The following is a 25,400-nucleotide window of genomic DNA, read 5'->3' as shown; positions in this document are numbered from 1 at the left end:
TCAAAATAACTTTCCTTTTTTCCTCAACTTGCACATTTTATTCTGTCCTCTTAGGACATAATCACATTCTAGATTTTGTATATGTGTTAGCTCCATTATAAAGTTCTTATCTCTTAAAATTCTAAGAGACTTTAGACAGTAGGTGCTCTATAAATGTACTGAATGACAGAAAAACATGTGAAATATTTCAAGAGCTCAGTATTATGATTTTAACTACCATTAACTTCCCTTTGTATTGTCACAAGTCAAAGAAGCAGCTGGAATTATATACCAGTTTTGTGACCTCTTTGTAGGATCACTAAACCCTGCTGGCTTAAGTTTCAACTTTCATAAAATGGGAGTAATACACAACTTACAAGGATTTAAAATAAGAAAATATACAAAAAGACATATTTACTACCTAGTACACAGCAGACACTTGTTGATATATCTACTGAACGGACTGATCATTACCAGCAGAGAAAGCAGGCAAAATGCAACTTCTGGCTGCTTCTATTCTCTGAGCCCCAGATAAAATTCTTTTCAATTCTTATTGCAAGGCTGAGATGAAAACAACACACCATAGCACTAGGAAAGTACTTATAACCCTAAATCACTTAAATCAGTGAAACGAAGATTTTATTAGAGAAAAAAAAGAAAGGAAAAGAACAATTGAAGGGTCTCTCTCACATCCATCTTTTTTGTCTAATTTTCAAAACTATGTCCGCTAGAAAAATTTCCCTTAATTCAAATAGGCCTTTCTATGAAGCTCTTTTCAATATATACACTATGGTAACACATTTTACAGTATGAGGCAATCCTATGACAAATCTCTTTAGGTGTTATGTTCTTTTGTATATATCATACCAGTACCAGAATTAGTTTATTGTGAAGTTAAACTGTGAAAATACAGAAAGTTAACCAGAAACAGCTTGTAGATCTTTCCTGCATATATAAATAATTGTCAGTAGAAAAATATAGTTAATATGGTTTCTTTGCTTTTTTTTCTCAGTTTTAAAACATTCCTTTAGCTAAGGAACAAGCTGACATTAGGAGATGTTATTTTATTTTTAACATGCTCATATTTAAAAGACAAAAATTATCTGTCCTATCTTAAGATGTTTGTGATATTCCCCAAAACTCTTAACAAAATTTGTCACATTGAGATCTGACTCTAATTCAAAGTAGGAGTTCTGAAAAAAAGAAAAGAAACAAACAAACAAAAAAAAAAATATGAGTTCTGAAGCACTCATAATCACCTATGAACTTTAACATCAAAATATTTTCATTATGAAATGAAAGCTAGAAAATAAAGTCATATTCTACTTCCAGTTTTGGATCAAGTTTGGATCATAGTGGGCCAAGCAAATCTACAGACCCACCTTGTGGTTGTTTCCATAGTTCCTTAATGTGTAACTAGAATAGACGTAGCTGGCAAGTAACACAAAGCCCATAGTGATCCTCTGATTTATGGAGTCAGACGTAGCTGGCAAGTGACACAAAGCCCATAGTGATCCTCTGATTTATGTAGTCAGAATCAGTATGGTAGAAACATTCGAGTAGAAGCCCCTAGAGTTTCTTCTCCCCCTCAAGGTATTTTTAAAAAGCAGTACCACAGAGATGGGTGCCATAACCAAAAACGTCAAAGATGAAAAGGTGGTGACAGCTATCACATCCCATTTAACTTGCCTATTTGGTCTATAAGTACTAAGCAGATGGATCTTGGAGAATGCCTGTGGATTATCAGAAAGGTAGACAGGTAGTGACTCCAAATACAGCTGTATTCAAGATGCAGTATTTTTACTGGAACAAATCAATATAACCCCTGAAACCTCGTAAGCAAATTCTCTTTTTCTGTATTAATTTGAAGGAACCCCAGAGACACCTCTTTTACCTGACTAGGTGAACAGTATATTGCAATCTTGCCTTAGTTCTATGTCAACTCTCCTGTTCTCTAACAAAGTCACAGAGATTTTGATCATATTGGAAATCCATCCAACATCACACTGGCCCACTACAACTAATGACATTATACTGACTGGATCTAGGCAGGAAGTAGCCAGAACTTTAGATATCCTAACTTGACATATGCAAACTGGAAAGTAGGAAGTTAAACTCCACTGCTAGGACTCTGTACCGTCTGAGTCCAGTCAGGGAACAAAATACATAGTTATTTTAATAGAGAGAATTTGCTATAAAGACATTAAGTATAAAATTTTTAACTAGATTGTTAAAAAGGTAAAACGTACTACAGATTCACAGAATTACCAACTACAGAAAGCAGTTAGTTTACCACTACTGGGGAAACAAAGGATGGGTTGAAAATATCTTTAAACTTTGAAGCTTGAGGGGATCCCTAGGTGGCTCAGCAGTTTCGTGCCGCCTTCAGCCCAGGGCGTGATCCTGGAGACCCCGGGATCAAGTCCCACATCGGGCTCCCCACAGGGAGCCTGCTTCTCCCTCTCTCTGCCTGTCTCTCTGCCTCTCTCTCTCTCTGTCTTTCATGAATAAATAAAAATCTTAAAAAAAAAAAAAAAAAACTTTGAAGCTTGAACATCTCTTTAGAGCCAAAACTGAGATTCTTAAGGAAGAAACACAGGTCAGCTGTTGTTCTAGTCCAGACCACTCACTGCACAGATGAAATACTGGGTTTTAATTTATCTCAAACTACCCGGTTAGTGATAGAGTTTTAATACTGGTGTCCTGATTTTATTAGCTCTTTTTACCACATCACACTGCCTGACCAATATTTTATGTCTTGTCAATCAAATATTCTTTCACTTAAAAATTGGAGACATTTAAGACTCTCTAATAGAAGTAAATTATGAACTGTCATTTCTGAGACATCCTTTTCCACCCTACACTGGGAGAACAAACTGTCAGTTTTTAAAACATCACATAACAAAAGAGGCTTTGGGGTTTCATGAATTTTTTTATCTGGGTATTGATTAAACAGATGTGCTCATTTTGAAAATTCATTGAGCTGTATGTACATTTATGATTTTTGTACCTTTCTGTATGCTTTTATGTGTGGATTCATAAAGACAGCAAAATTATGCTGCCACCTTTACAGAATCCTCAGAACTGACAAATTCTTGACATATAAATCCTTTCATCTCCCACAAATTAAAAGGAGAAACAATAATAGGCTTTATTCCTGGATTCCTAGTTCTGGAAAGCAAAACTCATTGGTGATATGGAAACGATAGAAATCATGGAAGAAAATAACACTGTTAAGGCTACAACAACATCTTTCGTCTTGGTATCCTTAGCATCTTAAACCATTAAGCCACCAGGGCTGCCCTCCTTAGCATCTTGGATCCCTGGGTGGCCCAGCGGTTTAGCATCTGCCTTCGGCCCAGGGTGTGACCCTGGAGTCCCGGGATCAAGTCGCAGGTCGGGCTCCCTACATGGAGCCTGCTTCTCCCTCTGCCTGTGTGTCTGCCTCTCTCTCTCTCTCTCTCTCTGTCTCTCATGAATAAATAAATAAAATATTTTTAAAAAAATCTAATATAGTGCCTGATACACAGTAAAGTTTCAATGAACATTTGCTTAACTGAACTTCCTGTGATTCGAGAGAGGTTAGCAATATTTGAAATATTTTAGATATTCCTAAACTATGAACTTTCTTAATATCACTGTCTTGCCAGATCACCAATACTGTCCCCTGTAGTATAGTGGGGGAGAATTAACAGGAAAAATAGATTGTGTGTGTAAAAATCAAGTAGAAATAACTGTAGATTAAATTTTCAGGAAATTTTACCAAAAATAGCAACTGGATATGAATGTATGATTGCAAAAATGTGTTAATTTTAATGAAGATTTAAATAAGAAAAGAGAGAAGGCAGATTTAAAACGTAAGATAAGAAAAAAAAATAAAATGTAAGGTAAGGGGCAGCCTGGGGGGGCTCAGTGGTTCAGCGCCGCCTTCAGCCCAGAGCATGATCCTGGAGACCCGGGACTGAGTCCACATCGGGCTCCCTGCACAGAGCCTGCTTCTCCTTCTGCCTGTGTCTCTGCCTCTCTCTCTCTCCGTGTCTCTCATGAATAAATAAATAAGATCTTAAAAAAAAAAAAAAAAGTAAGATAAGAGAGACTAAAATTGATATAAACTTTCTGTTAAGTGGGGTTTTTCTTAAGATTTTACTTATTCATGAGAGACACAGAAAGAGGGGCAGACACATAGGCTGAGGGAGAAGAAGCAGGGTCCCCACAGGGAGCCTGATGTGGGACTTGATCCCAGGGTCCTGGGATCACAACCTGAGCCAAAGGCAGATGCTCAACCAGTAAGCCAGCCAGGTGCCCCTGCTAAATGGTTTCTGACTAATAACCCTCAACACAGCATTTTCCAACTTCCTACTAAAATAGGAAAACAAACAAGCAAAACCTATGACTACTAGCCAAAACTAAAAACTATAGAAAATCAGATGCGAAGGTTTAGGAGGAACTAAAGTTAACTATTTGACAAATGGAGGTAAATTAAGAAATAAAAAACAATCCAAATTATTAAATACAAGTCATGTGGAAAAGGAAAGAGGAAAACCATCATCTTTCCTTGGATTTGAAACCTACGACTTGAACCAAATAGCAAAGGGACGCTGTCCTTATCCACACCACAGAAAGAAAGAGTTAATCCCCTTTACCTGTTTCCACTAGCATTGTTTAAGCTCTAGGAAGAGATATATAAGATGTAAATGGTAGGCAAGTGAGGAGAGAGGTATGGGCAGTGATAAAATACATTCCAAAAGTCAGGAGTCTCAAGGAGTAATGTGCTCCAGAGAATAAAGATAAGAAGAATCCTGGTACTACATAGACGAATTATAGTTTTATTGCACAATAGGTCTGAGTTCTAGAGAAATCAGTCAACAGGGGATAAGAAAAAGTTGCCAATTAAGTAAAAATTTAAACAAAGTATTGGCAAATAAAATCCTTAGTGAATTAAAATGATACCTCAAACAGGTGGAGTTTATTCCAAGAATATAAGGATGATTCAATATTTTTTTAATTTTTATTTTTATTTATTTTTTAGTAATTCCTACACCCAACATGGGGCTTAAACTCACAAACCTGAGATCAAGAGTCACATGCTCTTCTGACTGAGCAATCCAGGAGCCCCTGATTCATCATTTTTAAAAATGTATTACATTACAATTTAAATAGAAAAAACAATATGATCAACTCAATGAGAAGTGAAAATACAAATTGCCAATAAACTTAAGAAGCATTCACTCAGTAACCCTGACAGGTACAAATGAAAACTATTTTTCTGATCATTAGAATGATAAGATAGTTAAGAATGATAACAGTGGGGGGGGGTAGCAAATATTGAGGAAGAAACAAGCAGTCTAACATACTTCTGGTAAAAGCTTAAATTGGTACACTCTTTTGTATGAATTCTATCATTTTCACCTGTTTACAAGCACTGGTACTGGAATATAAAGTATGTTTCTCTCTCTCTCACACACACATATATAAAATATATTCACAAGATGTAATACTGTTTCAGCATTAAATTAGTCCAGCGCTTCTCAAATTTTTTGGTCTCAGGACTCCTTGCGCCCCTAAAAATTAGTGAGCAAATGAATGGTTGCCAGAGACTAGAGGAAGGCCAACTACAAAGGGCAGGAGGGAATCTGGGGTGAGTGATGAAACTACTGGATATCTTGATAGTGGTGGCAATCACATGTCTGTATGTCTTTGTCCAAAATCACAAACTTTAGGACAGCTCGAGTGGCTCAGTGGTTTAGAGCTGCATTCAGCCCAGGGCGTGATCCTGGGGTCCTGGAATTGAGTCCCACATCGGGCTCCCTGCATGGAGCCTGCTTCTCCCTCTGCCTGTGTCTCTGCCTCTCTCTCTCTGTGTGTCTCATGAATAAATAAATAAAATCTTTTAAAAAATCACAAACTTCAGTTTAAAGGTTAAAAAGTCAGACTTGAAAAAAAAAGTTCTTGAAGACCCCAAAGAGCTTTTATGGGAGTTAACAGGTATATTTAGCTTATTAGAAATTGTTGAGAAAATTTTAAAGGAGTACTTAATGTTTTTCATTTCAAAAATAATAAACATACTAAATGTTAACATCAATTATGTATTCTTTATGAAAAATACGTGTTTTCCAAAGCAAACATTTAGTGAGGAAGGTCCCACTGTTTTATGTTAGCAAATCCTTTTTTTATGTCTGGCTTCAAGCAGAAAACAGCTGGACTCTCATATCTGTTTCTGTATTCAATCTGTTACAGCATCACAGGTCATGTAGCCTCTGGAAAATTCCACTGCACACTTGTGAGAAAATGAGTGTAAAGAAAGACAAATAATATTTGCATATTATTATGAACTAATTTTGACCTGGAAGTGTCAGGAACCCCAAGGGTTCCCAGGCCACACTTTGAGAACCTGATTTGGCCTATACAAGAAAACTCCAAATACTAAATATGGCATGATAAGGTACTTCTTTTCAAATCAGGGAAACACTTTCACTTACACAGATTATCTGTCCTGATTTAATACAATATCCACCTTTTCCAGGGCAAAACTTCGACCAAACAATGCTTTAAAAGACTGAGCTACAAACATCAATGTAAGTGAAAAATATTTCTGAGAGCAAAGAGTCAAAAACAAAAACAAAAAACAGTCCCCAAGAGTTACAGCACCTCTTCAAGCCCTCATTCACTCATTAATGAACTCTCCCTAAAGGACCAGGCTGCATGAACAGATAAAACGTAGGAAAGGGGGGAAAAAAAAAATGCCTGAGCTCAAAGAAAGAAGAGAGTCATAAAGGATCCAAAAGGCAAGCAGAATAACTGCAGAAGTAAAGCAATACAGGCATAAACATACTCTGAGAGTAAAAAAGACGAATATTGCTCCTTGACCATATACGATTAAAAAAAACCCTCAAAATGCTGTATAGTGAAACCGTGCCAAACGACCCTTGGACGACGTCACGCGTACGACGGAAAAAGGGGGATCCCCTCTCTTCCAACCACAATCACTTTATTCGGCTGCAGAGCAAGGTGACAGAGCTGGGTACGGAGAAGACAAGTGTCCCTGCTTGGGGCTCTCTGAGCGTCCACACAACTTTCAGGGCTGCAGAGCAGTCCAGAACCACTCCTTATTCCAAGCGACCAAGCTCCACTTGCTGTCCCCGGGGGGCTCTGTCCCCAGGGGGGCTCTGTCCCCAGGTGACTTTTACGGGTTTTTTTTTTTAAAGATTTTATTTATCTATTTATTCATGAGAGACACAGAGGCAAAGACATAGACGGAGGGAGAAGCAGGCTCCGTGCAGGGCGCCCGACGTGGGACTCGATCCCTGGACCCCGGGGTCACGCCCTGGGCTGAAGGCAGGCGCTAAAGCGCTGAGCCACCCGGGCGGCCCATCTTAGGCACTTTTTCATATGTTTCTTGGCTCTTTAGAAATACTCTGTGTGTGTGTGTGTAACTGCCCGTTAAAGTTTCTCTCCTTCGTCTTCCTCTTCCTTAAACACACTTTTTTTTCCTACGGAATTGTCTTTTCGTAATTGACATGTAGTTCTGTATACACTTTATTTACACATCCTTTGTTGGCTCTAGTTTTGCAAATACCCGTTCTCAGGTTGTGCTCTGTGTCTTCAGCCCTTGAATGGTGTCTTCTGATGAACAGTTCTTACTATTTTTTTTAAGATGTTCTCTATCTATTCATGAGAGAGACACACAGAGAGAGGCGGAGACGCAGGCAGAGGGAGACGCAGGCTCCACGCGGGGCGCCCGACGGGGGGCTCGATCCCGGGACCCCGGGGTCAGGCCCTGAGCGGCAGGCGGCGCTGGAGCGCGGAGGCCCGGGGCCGCCCCCGCAGGTGAGCCGTGAACGCCGGGGGTCCCCAGGCCGGCGGCGGCGCCCGGGGACCGCGCAGGGCCAGGGCCAGGCCGGTGCAGGGGCTCCGGCTCCCACACGCCGCAGCGGCGTCTTCCCCGTCAGCGGCCCCTGCCCGCCGCGGCGTCCGCACCCGCGGTCGCGCCTCCTCTGACGCCTCCCGGGGCCACACACACACACACACACACACACACACGCACACACACACGCCCGCTCCCTGCCTCAGTCTCCCCCGCGCTCGCGAGGCGGGCGGGTCGGCCCCGGCGCCCCTCCAGCCCGTCTCCAGGCCCCGGGCCGTTCGGGCGGCTCCGGCCGTCCTCCCGGGAGAGGCACCCTGAGGCGGCCGGTCTGCGGCTCCCGCACTCACCCGGCTGACGCTTCAGCGCCATCACGGACACCAGGTAGTGGGCGATGTCAAAAAAGGGGAACATAGACGTGCGAGAAAAGGCAAGAGGTCAGCTCATCCCACGGAGAGTCCATGACGACGACCGACAGCAGCAGCCGCAGCAGCCCCGGCGACGGGTTCCTGAGGTGCGCGGCCAGGGTGGGGGAGGGGCCGCCGCCTCGCGCCCGGGCGCGCCGCCTGCGGGAGCCCTGCGCGTGCGCCCTGGGACCCGGCGCCGGCACGCTAGGGGCGGGGCGGGGCGGGGCGGGGGCGGGGGCGTGTCCTGGGAGTGGGCGGGGCCAGCGGCTTCCCGCCTGTTCCTGCAGGGCCGAGCCTGGTTCTCCCAGACAGGGTCCGTCCGGCGTTCTTCGTGCTGCAAACGGTGCCAGCTCCAGGAGAATGGGCAGAGGAATATATACGTAGTGAATTTTATTTTATTTTTATTAAAATATTTTATTTATTTATTCATGAGAGACACAGAGAGAGAGAGAGAGGCAGAGGGAGAAGCAGGCTCCATGCAGGGAGCCCAATGCGGGACTCGATCCCGGGACTCCAGGATCACATCTTGGGCCAAAGGCAGGTGCTAAACTGCTGAGCCACCCAGGGATCCTCCGTAGTGAATTTTAAAATGCACTACTTACATTAACATTTAGCACATTTGGGCAGCCCGGGTGGCTTCAGCGGTTTAGGGCCTGACTTTGGCCCAGGGTGTGATCCTGGACTCCCGGGATCAAGTCCCATGTCTGGCTCCCTGCATGGAGCCTGCTTCTCCCTCTGCCTGTGTCTCTGCCTCTCTCTCTCGCTGTGTCTCTCATGAATAAATAAATAAAATCTTAAAAAAAAAAAAAAACATTTAGCATATTTATTATTTTAAAGCCATATGTAGAGAACTTTTAAATTTTTCTCCTAAGATGTGAAATATGCTAAGTATTGATTGCATAGCCCTCGTAGAGTCTTGGGGACTCTTTTGGGTCCTCAAGAAATTTTTTTAGGGATTTGATTTACATACATTGCATTCATCCTTTTTAATATAAAGTTCTATGATTTGGGATAAACCTGTACAGGCCAGAGGGGTAGAGGTTCAGAGTGGGATTAACTTCTTTAAATTGATTCACCTGACATTTGTCAAGCAAAGCTAGTGTGCAAGGCACATCGTGATTTAGTGGAGATCTAAAAAAGAATACAATAATATCGTGCCCTCAGTAAGCTTGTGTTTTCTCAAGAGATTAAGTTTTCTAGGCACACACGTCATTTGTACAGAACTGGTAGTGAGAAGCAGAGGTGCCATGCTAGAGCAGTTCCGAGAAGAGGAGGACTATTTCAGGGAAGTGGTAAGATGACCTGGCCTTACAGGCTAGAAGGAGATGGACAGAGGAATTTTGGCTAGACTACAAAGTGAGAAATGAGGCTGGAAAAGAAATCCTTGAATGGCATACCACAAACTATGTGGCTTGGCTTCAGAATCTAAGCTCTTGATCACTACATTATGCTCAGACAAATCAGAGCCAGAATCCATTCTCTTAACCATTATACTAAACTGGGTTTTTCCCTTTTTGATGGAGGTGGAGGGTAATGTGCAATCAACAAATAGTTTAGGAGTAAATTGGTGAGAAGAGACTGGAGACTGGGAAAATCAAAGGGTATTCATTTTCCATACTTTTTATGCATTCCTTTATCTTTGGAATTGCAGTGTTATGAATTTAGGGGCACAATTTGGATAGTGTTTCCCAAAAGGTTTTACATTTGACAATCTTAAATTTCATAAAGGATGCATTTTGTTCTTTAAAAAGTAATATATATGAAGGACTCTTTGCAACACCTCCAATGATAGTCTATGCCACTATTATTCTAAGGTATAATTAAATCAATTATTAAGACCAATAGGACAACATAAAAAGCATCAGAGTTTTTTAAAAAGCAGGTAAATCCAACATTTTACTTACCCTAAACAGACTAATTCCAACAGAAAGAAATGAATCATTTCAGGCTCTCCCTAGTAATCTGAAACTTGTTTCTTTTCAAAAACTGAGAATTAGATGGGTCTCCATCTGCCTAGAGTCTAAAGAAAAAAATGTGTAAATCTAAGAAAAATGAAATTATAATCTTATAAAAAGACAATTTGTATCCAAATGTTAAATATGCTCACTATATTTGCTTCTGGTCAGTGCTTCAGTTATTTAGTAAAATAAAATAATCCAGAAAAAAAGGAAGTGAGCAATGAAAGAAGGAAAGGCTTTGAACTGGTAACAGAGCAAGGTGAGATTGGGGGAGATTAAGTGTGAATATTCAAACTTTTCCTGACTTTTGGAAGCAGTTTACAAAGTTACATAATCATTGCAGAAAAATGAATTTGTATTATAAAGTATTGCTTATCTATTAGAAAGTAAAGCTGGTCTTATTATATGAATATCTAGAAGAGTTTAGACTAAAAAGAATTTGAGTTCAAAAACATGTGAAACTAATTTTCATAAACCAGATTTCTCAACAATACTATTGGCTCTTTGTTGTGGTGACTGTCTTATGCATTGTAGGATGTTTAACAGCATTCCTAGCCTCTACCCAATAGATGCAGTAACACACACATGCCAAAGATGTCTCCATATATTGCCAAATGTCCCAGTGGAAGGCTGGGATGAAAATGCCCCTCATTCAGAACTACCCTTATAAATAAATAATTTTTTTGCAGTCTGTATCTCTGTATACAAACATTACAGTCGTGCCACTAATATTAATCATGAAGTTAATTCTAGAACAACTCACATAACTCTTCTTAGTCTCAGCTTGCTTACCCATTCCCCCAAGTCAAGGTGGCAAAATCCCAAAAACTAGTATCTCAAAATGTAATCATCGCTATCTCTTCTCTGCAATACTGCTTTCCATCCACTGAGTGGCATGCCTTTCACTTTGGGAAATCAGTAACAGTAACTTTTTAAAGAATCATAAAGGGCCCATAGTTAGGTTTCATATTAAAGGGGCTAATTACACTTCTAAACTTTGATATTCCAATTAGACATTTTCACTCTAAAGTTATTTTGATAGGTATTTGATACCATGCCATATCAAATTATAGTGTAATATTACATGACCTTTACAACAAAATGTTTAATTTGAATTCAACTTTTTTAATATCCAGCATTATCTCCGAGAATTAACTAAAGAACATCAGTTGCATTCAAAATACCCACTGAATTTAATCAGTTAAGTGGGCTGCTAGTGCATGAGATTTAAGTGATGAACCAATTTGGGTATCACTCAACTTTTTAGACTCAAGTGTTTAATAATAGTGCCTTTCGATATGGTGACTTTTAAAATATTACTTGGTTACCTATTTCTTGCCCTGAAGGCAAATCCTTTTCTATAAACATCACATATACCTCTAACATAAACTATCAAACTAAAACTGTTCTCCCTGTGTAACAAATGTAAATATACCTGATTAAAAATCTGATGTTATTAAAAGGAATATCTCAGTATTCATCAGTGTAAGGACTGCCAAAACTGCAGTCACTCACCACTGCGTGGCTGCTAGGTGTCTGTGGTTACCAACACCCAAGGTTACAACTCATCTCCATTCAAGATTAACAGGTACCGTTAAATCAAAGAATAATAACATTCTAGAAGTTGAATGGACCCTTTAAAAAATTACCGTGGATTGCAGGTCATAGAAAACAGTTTGGGGCAGCTTAAACAAAGTGAAGGATTTACTGAAAAACTGCAGAATCAGATGAAAGGAAGAATTGAGCCATTAAGCCCTAAGAAGAGCAAGAAGCTGGGAATTTCTGAGGCCAGCAGCAGCAGGTGGGGGTGGCTTGCTCTCAGTTACTAATGATGGTCAATGTCAACATTGTTCCATCTCTGCACTCCCCTATTCAATACTGCAGGAAAGAGAGCCTGCCTGGCCTGGGATAGATGTCCTCTCCTGCTTAATCAGCTCTAAAGGGAGGCTGTGGCACATGGACCCATAGCATCCCTAGGTATCAGAGGCAATGTCCTGAGAATAAAGTGAACGAGGCAACCATCACAAGAGGTGTCTATTACAATCATTTTCTTTAGCCCATTTATTTCAGAGTAGGAAACCCAGGGTGACAAAGAGATCACAAAGGCAGTCAGTGACAAACCAGGATTGGTTATTATCCTGTTACAATCTCTCCTAAGTACTCCTCCTGGGCTTTCTCCTATCCCACAGACACCAAATATTATTCTTAAAGTTGTCTTTTAATAACAGTTTCAGCACCCCTACAGCAATGAAAAGGATACCAGTTAAGAGCCAGAAAGACTTATTAGGAGTCAGGGCAATGGGTCAGCAGTCAGGATTAGAAAAAGGGTTTGTAGTTTATAGCATAACCAGTTTGTTGAAGGAACTGAACTCAGTGGGACACAATCAGGAAGTGAATTTATCTTCCTCCAGAAACCCCACGCCCAACTATAATCCTGTGTCAGATCTCCCCTTCCCATCCTTTAACATTATCTCAGCAGATCCCATTGCTTCTTGTCATTAAACATACTAAAAAATAAAATGAAATGAAAATGTTAAAGTCTACTACAGCTAAATTGTCAGTCTTGCATCTAATTCAGAACTTCTCCCATTCCATCAGCTTGGTCTGCCTAGCCCAGAAACTTGCCATAGAAGAAAGGTCTTTCATCTTTCCTCATCTGCCCCTTCCATCTTCTGTCCCCTCCAAAGTCAAGGTAAAAGGTAGCGACATTATAGAAAAGGAACAAAGGTCTTGTGGTTAACAAGTGTTGGTTATAGTTCTCGGGTTTTTTTGTGGCTATTGATACTTTTTATGGGAGGTTCCCAGCGCTGACCCATTCATGTGGTACATTTGTAGGTTTGGCAATGATGCCATGGACCTCTGCATAGCTAGGTTTCCCGACATCTACAGTTGCAGCAGACACCATCAGGCTAACTCAACAGGTATATCTAACTTTGCACATTGAATTAAAACTTTAAATATGGCTTTTACAGCCTCTCAGCAAGGAGTGACCATGTATTAAAATACTGGCAAATGAAAATGAAGAGGGAGTCTGTTGGAATGCTTCTAAAAACAAAGTGAAGAAGAACACAGCTGGTAGACTGATTCTGCTTGCTTGACCTTAAGACGTATTATACATATAACCTCAGTAATCAAGATACTGTGATATTGGTAAAAGAATAGACAAACAGGTTGGGGAAAGCACTGTGGCTTCTCTCACAAGGGTGACCCATGCTCTTGATATGGGTCTTATTTCTGCCTTGAGCTGGAACAGCCATCATGTGACCATGAGAGAAGGTCAAGAAAATAGCAGATAACTGAAGATATCAGCTATCTCTCTCAGGCTTACTGTTTTTTTTTTTAATAAATTTATTTTTTATTGGTGTTCAATTTGTCAACATACAGAATAACACCCAGTGCTCATCCCATCAAGTGCCCACCTCAGTGCCTGCCACCCGGTCACCCCCACCCTCCACCCACCTCCCCTTCCACCACCCTAGTTCGTTTCTCAGGCTTACTGTTATTTGAGAAAAAAAGTAATCCTATACCTGTTTAAATAGCGTCTGAATTGGCATGGTGGAGAGGTGTGTACTTACTTCCTCACAGACAGAGGAGTAGAAAAGCAAATGCACCAAACCTTTGAATTCCCTTCTATGAATTTCCTTTCAAATTGTTGACATCTTGGGGTGTTGGGAGCAAAGGTCTCTGGACCAGTTGTTATCTGTAAGTCTCAGTTAGATGGCCTACCTCCTCTTTTTAGAATATGAAGGTAACATCTTTTGTCTTAGGGGCGTTCCAAGATAGTAAGTCCCAATTAACATCTTGTTGCACTAGAAGATAAGCAAAAGAGAGAGATTCGAAAATGAGGTCGATGAGTGAGGTTTGAAAGAAAATGCATGTAGCTAAAGCTAGGAACTCACAAAACATAAGTGATCTGTGTAGATGGGTTGGTTAAACCAAAACATGAGCAATGAGAACATAATATGCCCCTAACATTTGGGCAAACCAAAGGAATCCTACTTAGAGGTTCAGAAGTGTGTCCAAATAACAGGGAATGAATGGTGAGGAGGGTCCATAAGTACAAATAGAGAAGGTAAATGCAGTTGCAGGTGGTCTCTGTCCAGTAACAATCACTGAGGCAAATTAATCCAATTTAAAGCTGCCCTTATAGGACAACTGACAATAAACATGTATTCCATTGCTTGAGCCCAAAGCTGTCTAGGTTTCATACAGAATTCATCTATATTACATGCTTCCCAGATCTATTTTTAAATCTATGTCAGTTAGTGGAATTGCATATGTTTCTGTGGACAGCATGGTCTGCTTCAATCACTCAAAGTTCCTTAAAAATCTGTAAATCTGTATAAATCACATTAGATGTAAAATCTGTAAAATGTAAAGATTTATTAGTATTTATTATCCACGTTCTTATGGTTTTGCATAGAAAAATTAGTAACAAGTTTCCTTAGTCTGAAAAAAAGAAAACTTAAAGAGAATATTTTTTTAAAGATGTATTTATTTTAGAGGGTGTGCATGGGTAAGCAGGGGGAGGGGCAAAGGAAGGGTGGGGAGAGAGAGAGAGGAGAGACAAAGAGAGAGAGAATCTCAGGCAGGCTCCCCACTGAATGTGGCACCTCCCAGGGACTCAATCTCACGACCCTGAGATCATAACCTGAGCTGAAATCAAGAGTCCAATGCTTAACTGACTGAACCACCTGGGTGCCCCAAGAGAAGATTGTTAATAACAGCACAACTTCTTAGAGGCATTATGATTATCTAAGAAGGGAATAATTCCCCAAAGTATTTTAAACATGGAAATCTATTTTTTTCCCTCCAAGCAGTTCATGAAACTGGAAATCCAGCAAGGAAAACCCTGTACAAATCTCTTCCTATCACCACTATACTCAGCTGGACTATCAGCTTATTTCTAATGTTCATTCACTCAATAAATATGTATCTCATCTTTCAAATGGGGCCCATCAAATCTAACAGCAAAGTCTTTCCCTCCATCTCCTTAGCTACCTCTCTGTGAAGTTTAGCCAGCTAGTAGCAGCATATAAAATTGCATTTTCCATTTTATACTAAGGGGTTCACTTGGGAAACTCTCATCCTTAGGAGACAGGGTAGCATAGTGGTAATATAAAACACACGGTCTCTGGAGACTGGCTGGCTATTTACTGTGTAACCTTGTAGAAAGCAATTGCTAACTCTCTCTAATCCTGTGCCTTCATCTTAATTTAGGATTAACAGTATTTAATAAGTAGTGTTGTTTTCAAAACTAATAGCGCATGCATATAAATTGCTTAGCATAGGGGTACCTGGGTGGCTCAGTGGTTGAGCGTCTGCCTTTGGCTCAGGTCATGATCTCCATGTCCTGGGATCGAGTCTCGCATCAGGTTCCCCACAGGAATCCTGCTTCTCCCTCTGCCTATGTATTTGCCTCTCTCTGTGTGTCTCTCATGAATAAATAAATAAAATCTTTGAAAAAAATTGTTTAGCATAGTGCCTAACACATGAGTACTTGCTTGATAAACCTTAGCTATCAGTCTTCTCCTATGATATTCAGACCTCTTGGAAGGGAATTAGATATTTTTTCCTACTGCTTTCTTAACTACTGAAGTTATATAGATTTTATTAATTTTAGAGGAATAGTGATTAAGATTGCAGGTGCTGAAGCAAGGGATCCTGAGTCAAATTCTGGCTCTGCTCCTTGCTAGCTGAATTATCTTGGGCAAGTTTCTCTGTACCTCAGTTTTCTCATTTCTAAAATGGTGAACAACAAAAATAACTAACTAACTAACTAACTAACTAACTAACTAAATAAATAAATAAATAAATAAAATGGTGAACATAATACTCTGTACCTCATGGGGTTTTGTGAGGATTAAATATATTAATGTGTGTTAAGAACAGTGCCTAGCACATACAAAGCCCTCAATAAATGTCAGTTACTATTCAGAATTTACTTAACCAGCATTATAAGGACTTTAATAATTTTCTCTTATCATGAACATAATTCAATTGGGACCTAATTTCTTTTAAAAAAATCTATCACATAAAAGCACTTTCAAACTTGTGATCTAGTATATATTAACTAAATAATGAACAAAATCATCTGTGTGCAATAGAAAAGGATGCTTAGGTGACAGACTTCAGTAAGCTCAGTGAAACCGTCGTTAGCATTCCAAGAAAAAATGTAGGTATTTCTCCCTTATTTGCTTCCCTTTTACTTTTGTGTTTTGCTTTTTATTTTTATTTCCTTGTCTTTAGCCTTGTACCTAATAATTATGTGTGCCCAAATAGAAATAACAATAATGCTTCCCTTAGTCCATGAAAACAACGCTATTGCTTTGACTAAAGTCACATAGTTGAGGTTTCCTTGAGTTCTCTTATTACATTTTCTCACCCAGAAGCCATCCATATTGAAGTCTACCAGTTCAATTCAGAAAAGTCTTTGACAAGGCTTCCAATCCTGTAAACTCACCTAACTTTGAGGTGCCAAAGGAAAAAAAAAAGTTAACCAGAATACTCTCTAAAGAAGAGCTGGGAACATTCTCTACCAGACGGAGGTTAGGACAACTGGGCTAACAGTTGTTGCACATCCATAACCACGAGAGAGACTGAGGATAAAATTAGATATAGGGACATTGAGACTAGCTAATTAGAGTGGGTAACTGGCAAGTCTGGTCAGTCAGATAATAGCTGAGACTAAGAAATACAACCTGAGGGGCAGATAAAGTTTAGTCAGCTGTCATTAGCAGGACCATAGTCAAACATTACCAGAACAAAAATGTCAGGTGAAAAAAGTCAAGCCAATGAAGCAAGGAACACTTTAATGACAAGGTATGGATGACTAGCTATTACAAAATTACTGATGCTAACACTGGGCAGGAGCCACACGAAGATTTCTTCCAGACGGGTGAAAAGTTGCATCAAAAAGGACTAGTCTTTAGACATCTCCTCAAAGAAAGCTCAAACCACGAAGAATAAAATTGATGAATAGGCTTACATTAAAATTAACTTCTAATTATCAAAAGTCACCATTAAGAGAATAAAAAGGCAAACACAGGGATCCCTGGGTGGCGCAGCGGTTTGGCGCCTGCCTTTGGCCCAGGGCGCGATCCTGGAGACCCGGGATCGAATCCCACATCAGGCTCCCGGTGCATGGAGCCTGCTTCTCCCTCTGCCTGTGTCTCTGCCTCTCTCTCTCTCTCTGTGACTATCATAAATAAATAAATAAATTAAAAAAAAAAAAAAGGCAAACACAAAGTGGAAGAAGATACATGCCATATGTGTTTATCTCCCAACAGAAAAGTCTTACCCCCAAAATATAAAGAATTCATATATATCAATAAATAAAAGTCAATTAGTTTTTTTAAGTTCAGTACAAAACAGCAAAACCTTGAACAGATAATTCACAAAAGAGGATAACCAAATAACCAATAAATACATGAAGAGGTCCCAACTTCAATAGTCATCATGGAAATGCAAATTAAAACTGCTTATTAAGGAATGCCTGGGTGGCTCAGCGGTTAAGCATCTGCTGGCCTGGGATCAAGTCCCACATTGGGCTTCTTGCATAGAGCCTGCTTCTCCCTCTGCCCGTGTCTCTGCCTCTCTCTGTGTCTCTCATGAATAAGTAAAATCTTTTCTAAAAACCTCCTTATTGGGCAGCCCCAGTGGCGCAGTGGTTTAGCGCCACCTGCAGCCCGGGGTTTGATCCTGGGGACCCACATCAGGCTCCCTGCATGGAGCCTGCTTCTCCCTCTGCCTGTGCCTCTGCTCCTCTCTCTCTGTATGTGTCTCTATGAATAAAGAAATAAAAATCTTAAAAAAAACCTGCTTATTAAAATGTTTACAATTAAAAAGAGAGACAATACCGAGTGCTGGTAAAAATATAAAGCCACTTAAACTCTCATAGACTGCTGGCAAGAGTCTAACATTATGCAACCACTTTGGAAAACTGCTAAAGGTGAACATAGATATCCTCAGATCTACAAATTCCACTCACAAATATGAATAGCACCATTATTTATAATAGCATAAAATTGTAAACAACACAAATGTTTGTCAAAATAAATATGGGTGAATAAATTGTGATGTCCAGTTGCTATATAGGTATACACACACAGACACAAACACAATATTCTGTACAGCAATGAAAATGAATGAAATATTGCTACTTGCATCAATATCAGTGAATCATGACTCTCAAACACAATATTCCATTTAATGGAATTCAAAAAACAGGCAAAACTAATCTATGGAGTTGAAAATAGGGATGAGTGGTTGCTCTTGGAGGCAGGAGAAGGGAGCTTCTGGAGTTTCTATTCTTTACTATGATGTTGCTGTGTTCACTTTATTGAAAATGGAGTTATACTTTTAAGATGTGTACATTTTGATTTGTATTTTATACCTCAAAAAGTTTTTTCAAGTAAAGAGGAGGAATGACATTTTCTAACAAACTTACTAGGCAGCTTGGGGCTTGGCAGGAAGTCTGGCCCTGACTGGGTTTTCTGTCTCTCCAGGAAGAGCTCAGTCTCTGTGAGAGTAGCATGATAAGCCAAGGTATAAAAACCTATCCTAATTCAGTCAAAGGCAATGTTATGTTATCTGTTCAATCAGAGGTTTCCTCTGGAACCCTGAGAAAAAATAGTGAAGCTGCATGCAATTTTCTTAGTTCATACTCTCCTGAAGTCTGTTTCCTAAAGAATGAAGAAGAGAAGATGAAGTTAATAGTCACTCTGGCATTAATCTGCAGGTGCTAAAAATCTTGGGCCTTAAGAATGGTTGATTCTTTGTATCATCTACTTTTAAATATATATTCAGGGGCAGGGATGCTTAAAAAGTAGGGAGAGGAGGTCAGATGCCAAGTCCTTCAGTTGTAAGCCTCTAGATGCTACAAGAGTTCTCTTCTCCTTGAAAGGAAGTAATTTCAGCTAAATCGGGCTAAGATTCTTGTGTTGTTGCTTAAACAAATGAATACTTCGGGCTCCAGACATACAAATTTTAGTGCGCACTTTGAAGTCAGAGCTGGGTGGCAAGGATACCTGAAGTCAGGCTCAGATTTCATGAAGCATAGAATAGATTTCTATTCTCCACAAGGCTTCTAGATCATGAGAGTCAGTAGGGGTAAGGAAGAGAATACATCAATTCCCCTAAAGATTGCCATTCAGAAGAAGAATGGTGAATGGTTCAATAGTTATATGAAAAATGACCACCAGCATCTCTGCCTACATTGGATTCTTGTGAGATATTTGTGAGGAAATTCTAATAGGCTGGTTCATGCACCTGATCAACTTTATGGGCAGATGAAGAACACCTCCAGGCTCTTGGGAGCTTTGTTCTACTTGGCACACAGACAAATGAACAAAGATTGTGTAGCATGACTGTGGGAGAGCAGGACCTCAGCGGTAAAAGAAACAGTAAGAACAGGGCCATATATAAATGGCAACAGGGCAGCCCCGGTGGCGCAGTGGTTTAGTGCCGCCTGTAGCCCAGGGAGTGATCCTGGAGACCTGGGATCAAGTCCCACATCCAGCTCCCTGCTTGGGGCCTGCTTCTCCCTCTGCCTGTGTCTCTGCCTCTCTCTCTCTCTCTCTCTCTCTCTGTGTGTCTCTGCCTCTCTCTCTCTCTCTCTCTCTGTGTGTCTATCATGAATAAATAAATAAATCTTTAAAAAAATAATAAAAATAAATGGCAGCAGCTTTATGTGTATGGCAAAAGCCAATTATTCCTGCCATCCATCCGTCCTGAAAACAGCAATGATGGTGGATAAGATAGCCAGGCCTGCTGAGGTCAGTTCTCCCATCCCCAGCAGCCCCCTACTTAATGCTTTTCTGAGACCCCTGCAGATAGTCACATATGCAGTTCCCTGCTGTCCCTCACATGACTGGTTTCTTGAGTTGTTTTCCTTCCTTGCTTCTGCATACTTTACATTCCACGATAATAAAACTGAAAGCCAGTCCAGGACTCAGGGCTTCACCTCAGTGCCGGCACTTCTTGGTGCTGCCTGATGGTATAGCCCCTGCGGGCCTCTCTTTGTTCCAAGGTTCCAAGGTATTGGACTCCAAGGAACCATTTCGTCTCTCATAGCAAGGCGCCACATGGCACCTGATGACTGCTATAACAGCACAGGGTACTATGAGAGCCCCTGGAAGATGATCTCCTAACACAAGCTCGAGAGGTTGAGAAAGTCTGGGGAATAGCTGCTTAGCAAATGAACTCGAGTCATAACCTCATGTGTACTCCACAGTGTTTGCCTGCCATCCCTGGCTACAAAGCAGGGGATTTCCTTCAGGAAGCTCTTTGCCAATCTCATAGCAGCAAATCAGGCCTCTGAGTAGCAGTACTCTCCCAGAGTTTAATTCACAGTGTGTCCTGCTTCTGACTAAAAGAAGAGACCTGGAATTTGACCAGGACTCTGGTCTACAGGTCTAGAATGTGTAACAGCTGTCTGGTTGAAGCCCAAGTACAAGTCCATGAACTGATGCAACAATTTGTTTAAAGTGGAAAGATAATTGTCCTGCCGGCAAATCAGCCACTATTCGATGGACTATTTTATAGAGCAATCTGTTTCTCTTGCTCCTGTTTATATATATCCACCCACAGAAGCATGGGCCAAGCACTGTACACACACATACACACTCACACACACATACGTACACACACCCCGCACCCCGGCATCATGTTCTCTAAGCCGCATTGCTATGTCTACTGGTACCTCGTGGGGCCTTGTTGCATGACATATTTATCTATCAAAAACTAAGTGCAGAAAGCAGATAATCTTTTGCATCTTTCAGAAGGACAGAGAGCTCAAGGATTCCCACTAGTCTCAGGGTAATTGCAGCATTTACTGGATGGGGATTGGAAGCTGGGAAAATAGCCAAAGAGTGAAACTGAAAACTTGCTGCCAACTTCTGCAAGACCTCAAACATATGACATCCTCCCACTACCACATTCCCACAAAGTCCAAAGACTAGCGACTACTTGGCCCGGAGAACTGGTGCAGAGTAGCAGGAAAGAACAGGGCGGGGAGGCGGAACTAGTGTCACATGCCACTCCAGAGAATGGGGTCTTTATAAATAATGAAAGAGTCACAGGGATGGGACTCTGTGTCTTTATAAGAAGCCCCAATACATCTCATCGCTAGATCTAATAACTATTTGATCTTTCCTATTTGAAAAAAGAAAACAACACTTTACTGAGGTATGATTGGCATACAAAAAGCTTATTCATATTTAACGTACACAACTTGATGAGTTTGGAGATAAATATACTCCCATGAGATGATCACTATAAGCTATGTCATAGACAAATCCATCACCTCCAAAATTTTCCTCCCATCTCTTTATTTGTTATTATTTTGTGTTTAAGTGTAATAAGATCTACTCTTAGCAGTTTTAAGTATATAATACAATATTGTTAACTATAGGCTCTAAACTGTTCAGTAGGTCTCTAGGACTTATTCATCTTGTATAAGTGAAACTTTGTCCTCTTTGACTAAGACGTCTCTATTTCCCTCTCCCTCCAGCCTCTGGCAACCACCATTTACTCTCTGCTTCTATCTAACTATTTTAGATTCCTTATGTTAGCAATATCATGTGGTATCTGTTTGCTGTACCTGGTTTGTTTTTTAGCATGTCCTCAAGATTCATCCATGTTATTGCAAATGGCAGGATTTTTTTCTTTTTAAAGGCTGAATAATACTCCATTGTACATATATACCACATTTTCCTTACCCATCCATTGATGAGTAGGAAGTTTTGAGCCATATTTCTTTAAATAATTTTTCTGCCCCTTTCCCTTTCTTTTCCTACTGAGACTTCCACAATGCATATATTCATTTTCATAAAGATATGCCATACATCCCATAGGCTTTCTTCACTCTTTCTTTTCTATTTTGTGGTTTTTGGGTTTTTGTTGTTGTTGTTCCTCCAACTGGATAATTTCAAATGACATGTCTTTGAGTGTGCTGATTCTTTATTCTGCTTGATTGAGTCTGCTGTTGAAGCTCTCTATTGAAATTTTCAGTTCAGTCTTCCTATTCTTCTTCAGCTCTAGAATTTCTGTTTGGTTCTTTTTAATGATTTCTATCTCTTTGTTGAACTTCTCGTTTTGTTCATGTATTGACTGGGTTCTGGCTTTGGAAAATCCTGGGGTCAATATAACACATAGGGGAAAAACTGCCAGAGTGAATTCAATCATATATTTTCTAGCATAACCAAAATGTCTACTAGTATTTTCTATGAAATACCTAACTTTATACAATGCAAACATTTCTCACTCATCAGATTTTTCTAATGTTAGCCAAGTTTTTTCAAATTCTAGGCTTAAAAGAAATCTATATCATTACCATTTTCATAAAGAAGTCATTTTTTTCACAGAGCTATGTCCATTATACTTGTTTTGAGTGAAGCCAATAGAGTTATTAGTTTAGGAAAGTTCCAAGTGTCAGCCAACATCCACCTAACCCCCAGCCCTTAGTTCATTATACGAATTTGACAAGAGTGTCCTAAATGAGCACTAAAAATCCAGAAGGGCATCATTATAGTGGCAAAGAAGGCCATTTGCAGCAAAATTATACCAAGATGAATATGTTTAAATATTCATCATTGTTTAGATTACTGAATGTTAAACTATAACAAAAGTCTGAGATTGGCTTATAACATTCGACCATATGAGGAAATTAAAACTACTGGTGGAAGATTTCGGATATGCTTAAATAAACCATTTCTTAGCAGAAAAATGTTTTCCTTACTCAACTTACTGTTGGTTTTAAGACATTTTTTTGTCTGAAGAGATTCCACTTCTAACCCTCTGCCTTTCCATTCTCCATTCTAACCAGGGTCTGAAGCTATGAGATGATAAGAGTGATCTTTTTAGTTTTCAGACAAAAATGAGGAGGGGACATACAGCAGAGATGAAATATGCCTTTCTATTCTTCTGATGGAATCTGATATTTGATGCATATTTGGGCTATTTTGGAAGTGATGGAGAGGGAGAAGTGACGAAGTAAGCATGTGAACTGAGAAGGCCTGAATCATTCACTAATTTTAGGATAGTCAAGCTTGTCAGCTCTGTAAGTGAATTGTCTCAGTCTGTTATGAAGTTATATACTTATGTAATTTGAATTAACACAAAGCCTCATATGAATATAAGTTATTTTAAAAATAACCCGTGGAAGGTTGTGAAAGATGACTAGCAGGGTCCTCAAGCATGAGGCAGAGAAAACAAATTAAAGGAATGCAATCTCCTCACTGAGGTGTTTCCTAATTTCTGTACCTGGATATCTTTCCCTATCAGAGTATAAATTCTGAAAGGCAAGTACTAAGGCTTCAACACTTTTGTGCAGCCCATAGCACAAAGCATCATCCTTAATGAGTAGTAGGATCCAGTGAATGTTAAACTGTACCATTCAGCTTCAGCTTCTGAATTTATATATATTTTTTTGAATTTATATATTGATTAACCAAGAGGGTAAATGTGAGTCAGTTGGGTAAAAAAACGAAGAGGAACCTTACTTTTTAAGAGGGAAAAAACAGCCTTGTCAGTGCAGTCCTAATTGTGCCTTCACTGCACTGCCTTTTCTGTTCGGAACACAGAGACCTCTGGGCACTCTAAATTGTCAAGAGCTCTGTAGGCTTTCCAGAGTAGCAGCTTTGTGTGGCTAAACACAGGACGTGCTTTCTTTTTGCACTTTTTTGCGGGGTAGGTTTACCAACAAAGTCGTTGTCCCTCTCTTCCTGGCCTTAGCCCTCTGCAGATCTAGTTATGCTGTTTAGGTTCATGAAGTATAAATTAGCATAATCCGATTAGATTAGCTGCTGAGGGACGTCTTTGGTCTGAAAAGCGGAGAAAACAAAAGTATCTCACAAAGAGGGGAGGCTGGAGCTTGCAAGGGGAGGGGCGACAATTGCTCCTGTGCTGCTGGCCTGAAAGCTTGCACCTGCACAAGCCCTCTTGTAAATAAGGACTCTTAGATGGTATTAAACAGGGCACTGAGGAGTCCGGGGGAGCTTGGGGAGGTAAGCATCAGGAAGAGAAAGGCAAGACAGCAGCTCTGCATCCCATTAATTGATTTATCTGGATTGGCAAGGCAGGAGTTGCTGACAGAAGAGAATGCCTGTTTGATTCCTACTCAGCACTGAGAGTGGGTCAGCCCCATAATCTGGTCTATCGAGATAAGCGTTTTAGAATCTCTGCAAGAGACTGATAAGGGGTTTACTTACAGGGAACAAAGTTCATTGGATGTTTGATTTCGGTACTTTCTGAATTGGACTTCTGTATGTTTCCTTTATTTCTGGAAAAGAAGTGGGGGAAAGCTAGGTGGTGGTAGCTGTTTTAGGCCTTTGGGTAAGGTGTGCTTAGAAGCCAACAATCAACTTATTATAACAAGGGAAGCCAGAAAACTTTTTGACTGAGTGCAGCTTTCTCTGCTATGGGCCGTTTATGCATAGAACTGCAATTTTCATTATTTTGAAAACTAAGGAAGGGACTCTATGTGTGCAGTAAATCACGATGTGATCTCAGATTTGTCTCTTAGACTCTTTTAAGCCACAATTCCTCCAACTGTAAAGTGGAACAAATACTACCATTAAATGGTTATTAGGACTATCAGAGATAGCATTTATAAAATATAATAGGCTCTCAGTGGATATTAGTGACCCTTCCTTGAGGTGTTTATACTTCCCTTCTGCATCCCCACCTTGCCATACTGGCATCTGTTTATGTTGTATATCTACGTAGGTGTATCATGGTATCAATATCATGATATTCAAACACAATGTGAAGAGTTTACTAGTCCCACAAGCTGACTTTTGTCTGCCTTGTCTCCCCATCTTTTGTCCAGTACATCTTTCCTTCTCAGTCTCTGCGGTGGAACATCTTTCCTCCTGGAGCCTAGAGCCATTCAGTCTCTCAGGGAAGATGAAGAAGATACTCCAAGGTTGTTTTCAGAAGGTCTGGAATCTAGGGGCAAAAATTTAGTCTGAGGAGGCAGGTAGGAAAATCATTTCTATCTTCTAGAAGCCAAAGTAAGCATGCAGAACACGCTGAGTGTGAGATGGGGGTGTGGAGGCCTGGTATCTAGAGAAAAGGGTAAGAAGGTGATAAGGAGAAGGCCTGAGAAGCTCACTAACTCTGACAACCCACATATCTCTTGAGCTGTGGGTTGAAACAATTGCATCTTCATACATCTTTTACATAGGCAGAGTT

General features: G+C 40.2%; 1 protein-coding gene and 1 long non-coding RNA gene across 2 annotated transcripts in view; both read right to left on the bottom strand.

Annotated features, from left to right (window-relative positions):
• TMEM38B (transmembrane protein 38B) overlaps window positions 1–8,303 on the bottom strand; it is a 52,009-nt gene extending 43,706 nt beyond the window's left edge. Inside the window, 2 exon segments of the mRNA XM_038553015.1 lie at window positions 8,191–8,275; window positions 8,277–8,303. Coding sequence (XP_038408943.1) covers window positions 8,191–8,275; window positions 8,277–8,303 — 112 coding nt within the window.
• Window positions 8,304–13,701: 5,398 nt separating this feature from the next.
• On the bottom strand, window positions 13,702–25,144 carry LOC119876819. The gene is made up of 4 exons (XR_005367090.1): window positions 24,416–25,144; window positions 21,808–22,339; window positions 18,655–18,889; window positions 13,702–14,014 (listed from the first exon to the last, which is right to left on the bottom strand). It is a non-coding gene; the product is annotated as an uncharacterized LOC119876819 (long non-coding RNA).
• Window positions 25,145–25,400: the final 256 nt, after the last annotated feature.

Source organism: Canis lupus, chromosome 11, assembly GCF_011100685.1.
Source record: "Canis lupus familiaris isolate Mischka breed German Shepherd chromosome 11, alternate assembly UU_Cfam_GSD_1.0, whole genome shotgun sequence".
Lineage (NCBI taxonomy): Eukaryota > Metazoa > Chordata > Mammalia > Carnivora > Canidae > Canis > Canis lupus.
The sequence above is the reverse complement of the archived record's forward strand: the minus strand, read 5'-3'. Positions and strand labels throughout refer to the sequence as shown.